The sequence below is a fragment of the Sciurus vulgaris genome (assembly GCF_902686455.1).
Source record: "Sciurus vulgaris genome assembly, chromosome: 16".
Classification (NCBI taxonomy): domain Eukaryota; kingdom Metazoa; phylum Chordata; class Mammalia; order Rodentia; family Sciuridae; genus Sciurus; species Sciurus vulgaris.
The window spans coordinates 21,137,182-21,149,310 of record NC_136477.1 but is presented as its reverse complement, the minus strand read 5'-3'; the positions used below and the strand labels follow the sequence as shown (position 1 = coordinate 21,149,310).

Sequence of the window (12,129 nt, the reverse complement as noted above, 5' to 3'; positions counted from 1 at the left end):
TAGGTCTGGGAGAGGGCACCAGTGGCCGGGTAATGACAGGTGCAGAGATGAGAGGTTTTTCCGATTTGTTCTTATTGGCCTCTCAGAGCTAGAGCTGTCTCGTGCTTTGCATCATTATTCTCTGTTCCAGCACCCAGTCCTGACCCCAGGGCCTCCTGAGCCCAGCTGCTTGGAGAATAGGGAGACTGATCCAGAATAGGGAGACTGCCCCCTCATCAGAAGCAAATAGTCATTAAAAGACATATCCATATCCATACTTTTTTTCAAAATAAGTGTGATAGAAAGGGACAATTTTCTGCAGTATCGTTCTGTTCTACTCTATATTTTGCATACTATTTCAGGATTGCTGACTTTAAGTATCAGTAGTGTTTAAAATACATAATTATTCTTTTTCGGCGCTGTAATAAGCTGAGAACTTGGGTAAAATGCACTCGAGCAGTTTTAAGAATATTTTAACAATGTGATCTCCACTGTTAAAAACGTGTACGCAAGCACACACAGAGGGAAAAACAAGAAGTCATCTCACTGGACAGATGGCTCTTATAGCAGTTCAGCCTCTGTCATGCCATTCAGAACCTGTAGTCACCACCTCCTGGAAGTTAGTAGAATTAAAAAGGTTCTATTGCTAAAAAGTTGAGGTGACCAGAGTCGGGGCAGAAGGAAAAGAAAGACTGGAAAGTTGGCTTGAGTTACTGTCTGGGTGCATGGATAAGAAAAGACGGGCCGAATTGGCTGCTACCATAGCTTCCTGGGTCTCTATTTCTTCCTCTCCCACAGAGCACACTGGGCCTCACAGTATGGCCCCGGATGATCACACTCATCAAGCACTCCCTTCTTTCCAGCATCCCTGAGTGTTACATCGTTTTATGTGTTCAATTCTCTTTATTGGAATCTTGTGTGTGTGTGCAGGATTGAACCCAGGCCCTCAGGCCTGCTTGTCAAGCGCTCTACCACTGAGCTACACCCCCCTCCCTGGAAGTCATTCTGTAGCACGAGGTTTGTCCCTCTCATTCACATAGCTCTGAGACATGCACTTGATATGTGTGAGCTGGTTGGGTCCCTCCTTTCGTCTTGCCCCTGCGGTCCCCTGGATCCACACCTGGTTGGCAGGTCACGTTTTTAGCAAAATGTCTTGCTCAGAACTGAGTCTTCCCCTGCAGGATTAACATCACCTTTACTGGAATAGAAACTCTTGAATAGCATAGTTGTATTTGTAAATAACTGTTTTGGGTTGAGATGCCACAACAAGTGGATATTGCTAAAAATGCACATCCCATTTTAGAGAGAGATTAAGGGAGAGCTGTCATAGGATGGGTATTTTTTATATTTACTTGTCATGCCTTTCCTAAATTCAGACAAGGTAGACATCATACCAAATGAAGTTTTTGGTTTCGTTTTGTTTTGGTACTAGGGATTGAACCAAGGGGCCCTCTACTACTGAATCGAATCCCCAACCCATTTTAATTTTGAGACAGGGTCTCACTAAGTTGCTGAGCCTGGCCTCAAACTTGCAATCCTCCTGTCTCGGCCTCCTGAGTCACCAGGATTATAGGCATGTGCCACTGTTCCTGGCTTCCAAATTAGTTTTTTAATAACAAATAAATCCTCATGCATAATTTCATGCCAAAATCAAAGCAGGAGAAGAAGAATAAGGTATGAGTAACAGTTTATTCCTCTAGAATATATTCCCAAGGGGCTATCTAGATGTTTCAACCTCTTAATGCCTTTGGGATTGGTTTTCCTTACTTAGACCTGAACTACACACAGCGTCTTTAAAGTGACTGCATGGAAATGACTCCAAAAGAAGAAAAAGAAATATTGGCAACAAGAGTATGTTTTAGAAAAAGACATACAAATTATAATTCAAAAAGAATCACTAATCAAATTTTACTGATTCAGAAGTATGCAAGCTTTTTCAAAGTATCCGTTTTAGCTACAAGTTGACATCAGACCTTCCCTTCTATTTTGTCTCAAATCTGTGTCCAGCTCTCAAGGTTCTTGTTTCTCAACTGTCTCCTTAGTAGCATCTTCTTGTTTTAAAAAGATCTGTTCTTCGCTGTTTGCCCAAAAAATTTTTATAGGTGTCCTAAAAGTTTATCATTTATTTTAAACTACTTCTAGAATTCTTACTGTGCTCAGGTTGCATCTTGGTGAATTCTGTAGTTCATGTACTTCCTGTTTTGGGAAGTATGGATTTATCTCTAACTTTACTTTCCCTAATTTGAAGAAAAATCCAGAATAGTCATGTTATATTCAATCCTATTTTTATTACCAGCTTTTTGGTTTTAGTGTTTCTCTTTCTTACTCCTGATTGTATTTTATGTTACTCAAGTCTGTTGATGGGTGTTTCTTCAGCCCATCTCACTGGTTCATGTTCTTAAATGCTGGCTTCTTTTCAGACTCAGTAAGTGCAGGTACAGCTTCTTCATTTAGGGGTTGCATCTAGAGACCAAGAGCACCTGTCTTTTCAGACCATCCCAGTGAAAGTGACTACATAGTTTCTTTGCAAATCCAAAGTACTTCTGTAATGTGTTAAATAAGACCATAGGGAAACTCCACAGTGTTCCTTCAGATTAGTTTTTTTTTTTTATTTGTTCTTTTTTAGTTATACATGACAGTAGAGTGTATTTTGACATATTATACATACATGGAGTATAGCTTCCCATTCTTGTGGTTGTACATGATATGAAGTTACACTGGTCATGTATTCATATGTGAACATAGGAAAATTATGTCCAATCCATTCTACTATCTTTCCTATTCCTATCCCCCTCTCTTCCCCCATTCTCCTTTGTCTAATCCAATGAACTTATATTCTTCTCTCCCCCGACCCTTATTGTGAGTTAGCATCTGAATATCAGAGAGGACATTTAGCCTTTGGTGTTTTAGGATTGGCTTATTTCACCTAGCACAATAGTCTTCAATTTCATCCATTTATTGGCAAATGCCATAATTCAATCTTCTTTATGTCTGAGTAATATGCCATTGTGTATGTGTACCACATTTTCTTGCACATAAGTTTTAAATATGGTAATTCCTATACTACATTTTAATTCCTAAGATAGTATTCCCATTTTTTGCTTGTGGAAGAAGTTTTTTGTTTAATTTACATAAATAGAGAGGCCTGAAAACTGAGCACAGTAGTCCCAGAATAATCAGAACATCTGGATTATTTGTCATTTGGGATCTGCTGCTAATTGGGTGAATTAGTTTAGAGAAATCACATCACCTCTTAGAATCCCATTGTTTTCATTAATTAAATGAGGGAAGTTGAATGAGGTAATGGTTTCCAGATTATACCCAAGCCCTGGGAGTCAACGGGGGAAACTAAAGGAGAGTGATTCATCTTCTTTCAACTCTAACACGTTGGGTTTCTCAGATTTTGTTGAGCATGGATTTCATAGCACTTTTATAAAAATGACTTTACCAACCTGCTTTTTCCCCCAAGTATTTGGATTCTGTAAGCCAGTAGGATTTCTGTAAATTAGGGTTGGCCAGGATGGGGAGGAGGGGCACTGCTAACTGTTTGACAAGTGTGAGAACATGAAATGAGACCAGTACCATCTACGGTCACTATAAATGCAACATTCAAAAAAGGAGGAAGAATATAACCTCATTAAACAAGACGGGCTCTTTAGGTGGAGCATTTGTCCGTCTGTAACTGTCCACATTGTGGCGTAGGCCAGCCTTGGGACAAAGGAGAACTAATTGGGAGCTGGTGGGCAGGGTGCTGCCTAAAGCCCTGTTCATCAAAAAGCAACCATGAATAATGTGTTTATCATGCCAGGGGACTAAGAAGAGCTTGCTGGGTGATTCAAGATGTCGGTTTCATTTGGTCAATTCTGAAAATTTCTTTTGGTTTTTAAAAATATTCATAGATTTGCTTAGTTTTAAGCAGGCATCTTTCCAGAATTAGCATATGAAAACATTCATATTTCATTCTATTTGAATCTTTTATGCTCATCCAGATCTGAATATTTTAAGCAAAGCACCTCCACCAGAAGTTCTTCAGCCTCAACAATTCAATCAAGAAGAAAAAAACCCGATGAGGGTTTCTATAGAAGTGGTTCAGTGTTGCAGGGAGAAGGTGGGATGTAAAGGCTATCAGAATTGGACTCCTCGACCCCAAATCCCTATGGCAAAAGGATAGAGCAGGAGGTGAAGCCAGTCTTCAGATCCTGATCTTACTTTATTTCCAGACAATGGGAGAGAGCGCACTGAACACGTTTGTTAAAGATGTGAATTATGATCTTTGTTCATTTTCTTTCTTCCACAAAACTCTGAATCCCTCCAAGTAGAGAAGATGGTCAAACCCATCTCATTCAATTGAGTCAAGATGGGCACATCTGTTTCTAACCTTTGCGGGCCTCTTCTGACTGCAAACAAATGAGGAGAGGGCTAAAGCGTGACCCTCCCCTATGTCGTACCTTAACAAGCCCAGATCATTTGCTTTCTCTTAAACAAGCTCTGCTTTGACTTCTCTCTTCTCTTTTCATTCCCACAGGCCATGCAGGACGCGTTGGCAGACCTTCCAGAATGGTATGGGATAAAAGGCATGCAGGCCCACTGGATCGGGGACTGCGTGGGCTGCCATCTGGACTTTGCTCTAAAGGTAATCAAACAATAGCATCTCCAGCAATTCGTGCTCCCGGATCTCCTTCTGCACCTTGGTACTCACTGAGTAAACCAACTACTTGGGATTCGGAGCAGCACTGTCTAGTAGAAAGACATTTCAAGCCATCTGCATAATTTTTAAATTTTCTAGTAACCAAGTTTTTCAAAAGCACAAGCAGGTGACATTAATTTGTATAACATTGTATTTAACCCATTTACCTAAAATACTAACATGTCAGAATGGGATTGGAAAAGATTTATTAAAGAAATATTTTTAAATCCATGTTTTAGTGCAGTCTTCAGAAGCTACCGTATTCTCTGCATGCAGTGCACACCTGCCCCATTTCAAACCATCGCTGCCATGCTGGAAGCACAGATACAGTGACTTGGAGGTCCACGACTTCCCTGAGATTATGCACACATGGTTTCTGTGGGCATTTCCCTGAGCAGTGGGTCTGTAGCTCTCAAATTGTCAAAGGGGTTCATGTCATAAAACAGGTTAAAAGGCAGGGGAAGAGACTTATCAGGACTTCCTCAAGCTGCTGAGGATTATGTTCAAAACAGGTAACCCATGGAAACACTGCTGAGAGTTTACAACTTGGTCCCTGTCAAAACCTTTGGGAGGAAGAAGCAGCAGCCAAGAGACAAAGTTGGCACACCTTTCTAGACTCTTTCATGCTGACAACCATCCTTTTTTTTTTCTCAGTACTGAGGGTGGAACCCAGGGCTTTGCACATGCCAGGCAAGCCCTCCCACTGAACTATGTCCCCAGCCACTGAAAACCTACCTAGTGTCTGCTGAGTCCTGTCACTTGCTACTGAGCTCATAGTTCCCTGTTTGGTCCCCAGGGAAAACGATCCAGTTCACTTTAGCCATATACACGGAAGCACAGGAGGCCTCCTGTAAAGGATTGGAAACCTTTCGGTAGCAAATCCTGGGCTTAGCTTTTCCTCTTACTGCTTTCCTGAGAAGATGGAAATAGTTCTCAAATTCAGTCCAGCGTGACTTTTGTTCAGATTTCCAGAGCCATCTCTTTTGGGGTCCTGTGCATTTGCCTGGGTCTGGTTCCCAGGTCAGGGGTCTTTGCTTCTTAATCAAGATGAAGGATGTGGATCTCGGAATCCCTCGACTGCTGTAGCATGGGCTATCTATCTCCTGCACACTCTCTCTTGACCAGTGTTTAATTATGCGAATGATTCCATCTCCATTCTGGACCCACCTGAAAATGGGATGGGGCTCATGCTGTCTGTAGAAAGGAAGCATTCTCGGCCCTACCAGGCAGGTCCTGCAGCTGTGTCTGGCTCCACGGGTGACCCCTATTGGCACTTGGGCCATATTGTGGACCATCTTTTACTTCACACCAACCCTCTGTCACTGTGTTTGAGTCAGTGTATGAAGTAGCACCTGTCCTGTGTGTCCCCCATGGTCTGTACATAATGGACACTCAGTTGGTGCCTAATGAATGCCACTTTGAAAGGCATTTTAACCAGCTCTAGGGATACTCAATTGTGTACACAGCTCAGACTTTTCTTTCTCTCTTCAAAACAGTAATAACCTCAGTTAAAAACGTAGTAATAACCTGCTTTTCTGGCTTAGAAAATAAAGATGCCTTTATTTTATTTTTTTTAAATATTCCCTTAAATCCCTGAGGAAAATACAGCTCCTTTGCCAGGAAAGAAACAATATAACACTGATGGTGATATTCTTTTTTTATTTATACACAAAAGAGCCAAGAAAACGAGGAAGGTGCCTCTCTGAGCATGCCCGAACCACCCTCAATTTGGGATCCCCCCACATGCCTGGTGGTGGGCACTGCAGTTCTCCTCCCTCCCTTCTCAGCTCCTGCCAGGCACCATCTTGTTCCCCCACACCCCTGGCCCTGTGGTCAGAAGCTGTCACCACTGTTTATAATTGAGGGAAGGGCCAGAGGATGTGGCTGAGGAGCCACACAGCCCAGGGGGAGGAAGGAGAAATTAAGTGACTTATTTCATTTTGCCAGGTTGATGGACAAGACACAGGAGAAAAGCTGACTGCATACACAGCCACCCCTGAGGCCATTTATGGCGCTTCCCACGTGACCATCTCTCCCAGCCACAGACTTTTACACAGCCACAACTCTCTGAAGGAAGCCCTTCGGAAGGCACTTGTCCCTGGAGAAGGTGAGTTGGCGCTGGTAAGCAGAGACGCTTGCTGCCTTCCAGCAGGACAGCCATTCACAGGTCAAGGTCATCTCACATGTATCATCTCATGTGCTTTGTTCTTCACCTTGGCCTTACTTCTTAATGTTTTATTTTAAAACAGAAGGATAACAAAGAACTCTGGAAACATTTAAGTTACTTCCCTTGGTTTCACTCTGGGTTAGTAGTTTGTCTGCACCTGGAGTTTGTGACTGAAAGCTCAGCTCTTTCTCTTTCCATATAATCTCTATTTAAACTTCTTTTCTAATTGGAATAAAGTCTTTTCCTTAACTTATAATTCCACCATCAAATAAAACTATACCAAAGGGACTAGAGGAAAGCCAGTGAGAGTGAGAGACAACTTTTCCAATAGCTTAACTTTGTTATTTTAAAGAATTCAGGTGGTCACCTGCACAGATGAACAGTCCTGCTCAGGACAGATATCTAACAGATCTGCTTGTGAGTGGATAAGGCTGACCTGGAATTGGCGTATTGCATTATCTATCAACCAATATTTCAGGAGTGTTTGTGCCTCAGTCAAGATTCTGTGGTTGCCAGCAACAGAATCCATCTCTGGTTGATCCATAGGAGATGGGGAAATAGTGGAAAACTATGAGAAGTTTTCTGGCTGAAGGAACGGCTGAAGAGCTAGCCTGAAAAAAGATTTGAACCAGGCAGCCACAGCAGGGGACAGGGAATAGCAGCAGGAGCTAATAGGCTGTCCCTCAAGTGCTACTGTCAGAGTAAGTCTCTTCTAATTCCACCTCTAGTGTTTGGAGCACTTGGTGCAAGATTCCTATTGCGGGAGCCAGACATGGTGGTGATATGTAGTGCAGCTACTCAGAAGGCTGAGGCGGGAGGACCACGTGAGTCCAGGAGGTTGAGAGCAGCCTGGGCAACATAGGGGAAGGGGAGGGGAGGACAGTGGAAGGGGAGGGGAGAGGAGGGAGGAAAAAGAGATAAAGAGAGAGAGAGGAAAAAGGAAGGAGGGAGGGAGGGAGGGAGGGAAGGAAAGACGGAAAGAAACGCAGGCAGGAAGAGATTCCTATAGGAAGGAAGGGAGGAAGGAAAAGATTCCTGTTGGAGAGAAAGGTGTCCAACTGGTGTAACTGGGCTCCCTGGCTTTTTTCTTCCCAAGGCAAGGGCAGGCACCTTCCTTGATTGAATCATTGAGGGAAGAGACAAATTCAGGATGCTCTTCCCAGAGGAAGGGGATGTGAGGATATGGAGTGAAAGGAAGTCTTTTCTCAATGGGAAAACAGGTCTTTTCTCAATGAGTAATTTAAATATTTCTACAAAAACCTCATCCCTATTCTGTTTCATAGAGTATAAACTTCAGCCCAGAGTATCCAATCTGAGTGATTGGAGGTTGATAATAAGTATTATTTGACTAAGAACACTGTTTTGATAGTGATATAAATTTGCCATTTTTAGCGGCTGGGGTTGCGGCTCAGTGGCAGAGCGCTCACCTAGCATGTGTGAAGCACTGGGTTCGAGTCTCAGTACCGAATATAAATAAACAAATAAAATAAAGGTCTATCAACAACTAAAACAATTTTTTTAAAAATTTGCCATTTTTGAAATAAATAGAAGGAAATGTTTCCTGGTATTAGGTTGGAGAGACAGTATCAACACAGATGACCTGTGCTTAAGACTTCTGATTGCTTACTGAGAACATTAAAGCAAGCATTCAAATCAGTGAGCACTTCCTAAGAGCCTGTTATGAGCCACCTTTTGGGGATATATGGAGGCCCCTCTCTGTCCTGAGAGTGCTTCTGGGAGACAGCAGAGAAGATATCGGACTGGATATCACAGTCCCTCATGGCACAGGCAGGTGACTGCACCTGGTTCCACTTTTTTTTTTTTTGCTATTTATGGAAAGAAAGAAGACTTTTGAGTTAAAACTTCAGTATATGCTTATAAGATCACTATAGCTATCTCTCAGGTTTATTTTCTCTACTTACTGAAAAGAAAAATTGGATTCTTTTCAACTGTTTAGTTTAAATGGAAAACTCATAGATAGTTTCTACCCTCCTGAGCAATTTGAGCTTCCTTGAGGGCTATGGTGGTTGAATAATATCCAAAATTGAAAAACAAAAATATAAATGTGTAGCCCTTACATTTTTTCTTATGGTTCATTTGGGGATGCAAATTAAAATGAGGTAATTTTTATAGGAGATTAATGGGCTAATAAATTATAGAAGACAGAGTTCCTGAGATGAAAGACACTATAAATTAAAAACATTTCCATACATAAAAAAAATAAGAAGTCATTTTAATATATACACACAATAGTGTTTTCATGACCACTTGGGCATTGGCACACCTGACTGGCCTGGCCATTCCATTTTGGCAAATTTAGTGCCAAGTGTAATGTCTCACTTGGCACAGCTCATAAGCTGATTTTCCCCTATTTTTAATTGTCTCTGAAATCATTCCAAATGGAACATTATACTTGGCACTAAATCTTTCCAATTCTAATTTTCAGAGTAGAAATATTCTTTTTACAGATGTCAGTTTATTCAGAGTCTCTAGATTAATTTGCATATCAAGATCCTGGATTTTGTCATGTGACTGTAGAGTCACCTAGACCCCGTATGAAGCGTCTAATATAATGCACTTTTCCCAAAAGGTAAGTTAAATTACCTTAAGAATATGGACTTTGCCTCCTCTGCCCTATAGGATTACTTTTTAACCATGAATGTTATGTCACTGCAGTCACTTGCCATTGCTCACTGGCTTATTGTTTCCTTAATATAGGTTTTAAGGGTGATGAGTGTTAAAACATCTACCACTGAGGGTCATAGCAGCACACAGTTGTGATTGAATTTATCACTGCAGGAGTTTAAATTCTCAAACATGAGTTTCTACTGTTGCTAAATGGATTTCTACATATTATCTCTTTGTTTGCAATAAGATCACCAAATATCAGTCCCAGATCCATCCTTATAACCTGAGGAGGGTCACGTAACTTGTGAGTTTAGATTTCTCAGCAGAGCAAGTTATGGGCCTGTCAGGCATGGTGGTCTTGGAGGGTCTTGAAGGACCCCTAAGGGCGGTGAGGAGACAAGTGATGCTCAATTGGCAGAGTGGAGGCAGGCGGACAGGCTTATCCCATTAGCCATGGGAAGAGGTGGTGAAGACCACAGAACCAGGGGAGTCAGAATGGAGAGGAGGGACCCACTCAGAAATGTCTGGAAGGCAGCATGGGTGGAGCATCCTGGGAAATCCCTGATTGTTGGCCTGGCCGACTGGGTTGTCAATGTTATTGACTAGATGTATAGTTTTCTGCTTAGCAAATTTGGCACAGATTGCTTTAAGAGAGGAATTATATACCCTGCTTCCCTAGAGTTCTTGGAATTTAGTTTATTTCTACAATCGCTGACATTGCTCCTTCTTGGCCGACCACCTCTTGTTGAGTCTTACGGTGTCAACACTGACGATATAGTAACTAGAAGCCAGGAAAGACATCAACAGGGAAGTGTCCTCAGAGCTCTAGAAGCTGTTCTATCTTCCCCACAGTCATTTTTGTCCAGACCCTGGGGCTTTGGAGTCGTGCATTTCAGCTCTGACTCACTGTCTACATGGTGCTTTTTTTTTTTCAAAAGGGTAAATGAGGTCTCCCTAAAGGGTAACTCAGAACCCTGTTGTTATCAACATATTAGAGAGCAAGAGCTTCCCGAGGAAGCCCCAGAACATTAAATAATTCATCGCTCACTATCTTTTGCCCTATCTCCATAGTCTCAGCTTGGGGCTGACACAAAGGGCTGAGGAGCAGATTCATAACCCCAGGGCAATGGTTTGGTTTTTATTTGCTTTTTTCTGGCACCCTCTTTCAGCACGTGTTAATAGATGTTCTGTGGAGGGGAAAACTTCTGTGCTCCAGAAATAAGGAATAAGTAAAAATATACAGGTCTCTTTGCTCCTGACTTGAAACCTTTGCTCTGCCGTTGTGCACTGTGAACGTTGTGCACTGTGAGGGAGGAGGTCATCTGTGACATTTGTCACCCTCACTCAACCACAGAGCCCCGTTGCCACAGCATCCCTGAGAAGTGGTTGTGTGAAACACTGCTCTGGGGAACACCAGATGAAAGTCGCATGTCTATTTTTCCCAAGGGCAGGAGAGACCCTGCCTTCTGCATGCCAAGAGCAGAGTACCTTTTGGCCTGGAATGTTTCCTTTGTAATTACTAGAATCCAGCTGTTCTCTCACTGTTCTGTGAGATGCTTCTTTAGGTTTCTCTGTGACTCTCTTAGATTTCTGCATTATGTCACCAACCCAGGACTTAGGAGAAATGTGGAGATCACTGGACCTGGTCAGGAATTTCAGATTTTAGGGGCTGGGGAGATAGCTCAGTTGGTAAAGTGCTTGCCTTGTAAATATAAGGCCCTGGGTTCGATCCCCAGCACCCAAAAAAAAGAAAGAAAAAGGAATTTCAGATTTTAGTTTCTTTATGAGAAATAAATTTTGATCAGGTCCAGCAAGCAAGTTGCTATTACTCATTCAGTGTAAATCTACTAATATTTAAGTTTAAAGGCCAACTTTTTTTCTTAATTGAAAAACTGGCATAACCAAACTTTTATGAAATGAAAAAAAAATCCAACCCTTTAATTCTATTCTCTACTTTTTTTTCCCCTTCATTTCTGGGGATTGAACCCAGGGCCTTGTGCTTGACAGGCAAGCAACTTTACCAACTGAACTATGTCCCCAGCCCTATTTTCTACATTTTTAATAAGATTTTTCTGTATAACAAGTTTATTTAAATAAAATTCACAAGCATACAAATCATCCACTTGTGTATTTAGTGGATATAATTCAGTGGGTTTTAGAATAGGCACAGAGTTGTGCAACCATCACCACAGTCGATTTTAGAACATTTTCATCATCCCCAGAAGAAATCCCATGTCCTTCAGCAGTCACACACCCTGATTCCTTCCTAATCCCAGCCCTAGGCAACCTATTTTCTGTCTCTATTTATTTGCCTATTTGGGACATTTCATGTAAGTGGAATCATATGACAGTTCTGCTGATATCCATATTGGTTTCCCCCTGAATGTAATTTGATTCTTTTCTCTCGCAGACTTTAAAATTCTGTCTTTATTTTGTATGTTAGGTATTTTCATTATAATGTGCCTTGGTTTGGGTCTATTGTAATTTTATGTATTTGGAGTCCTATAAACCTCTTGTACTTGATTTTCCACTTCATTCTTCAGCTGTGGGAAATTTTCTGATATTATTTCATTGAATAGATTGTTCATTCTTTTGGTTTGTTTCTCTAAGCCTTCCTCAATCCCAATAATTCTTAAATTTGGCCTTTTCATGATATCCCATAGTTCTT

General features: G+C 41.6%; 1 protein-coding gene across 4 annotated transcripts in view; it reads left to right on the top strand.

Moving 5' to 3' along the window:
* Positions 1-12,129, top strand: part of LARS2 (leucyl-tRNA synthetase 2, mitochondrial) — a 146,494-nt gene that overhangs the window by 78,055 nt on the left and 56,310 nt on the right. For all 4 annotated transcript variants that reach the window (XM_079115451.1, XM_079115450.1, XM_079115453.1 and 1 more), the window contains exons 8-9: positions 4,505-4,612; positions 6,614-6,773. In XM_079115451.1, the coding sequence (XP_078971577.1) occupies positions 4,505-4,612; positions 6,614-6,773 (268 nt within the window). The remainder of the gene's footprint in view (positions 1-4,504; positions 4,613-6,613; positions 6,774-12,129) is intronic.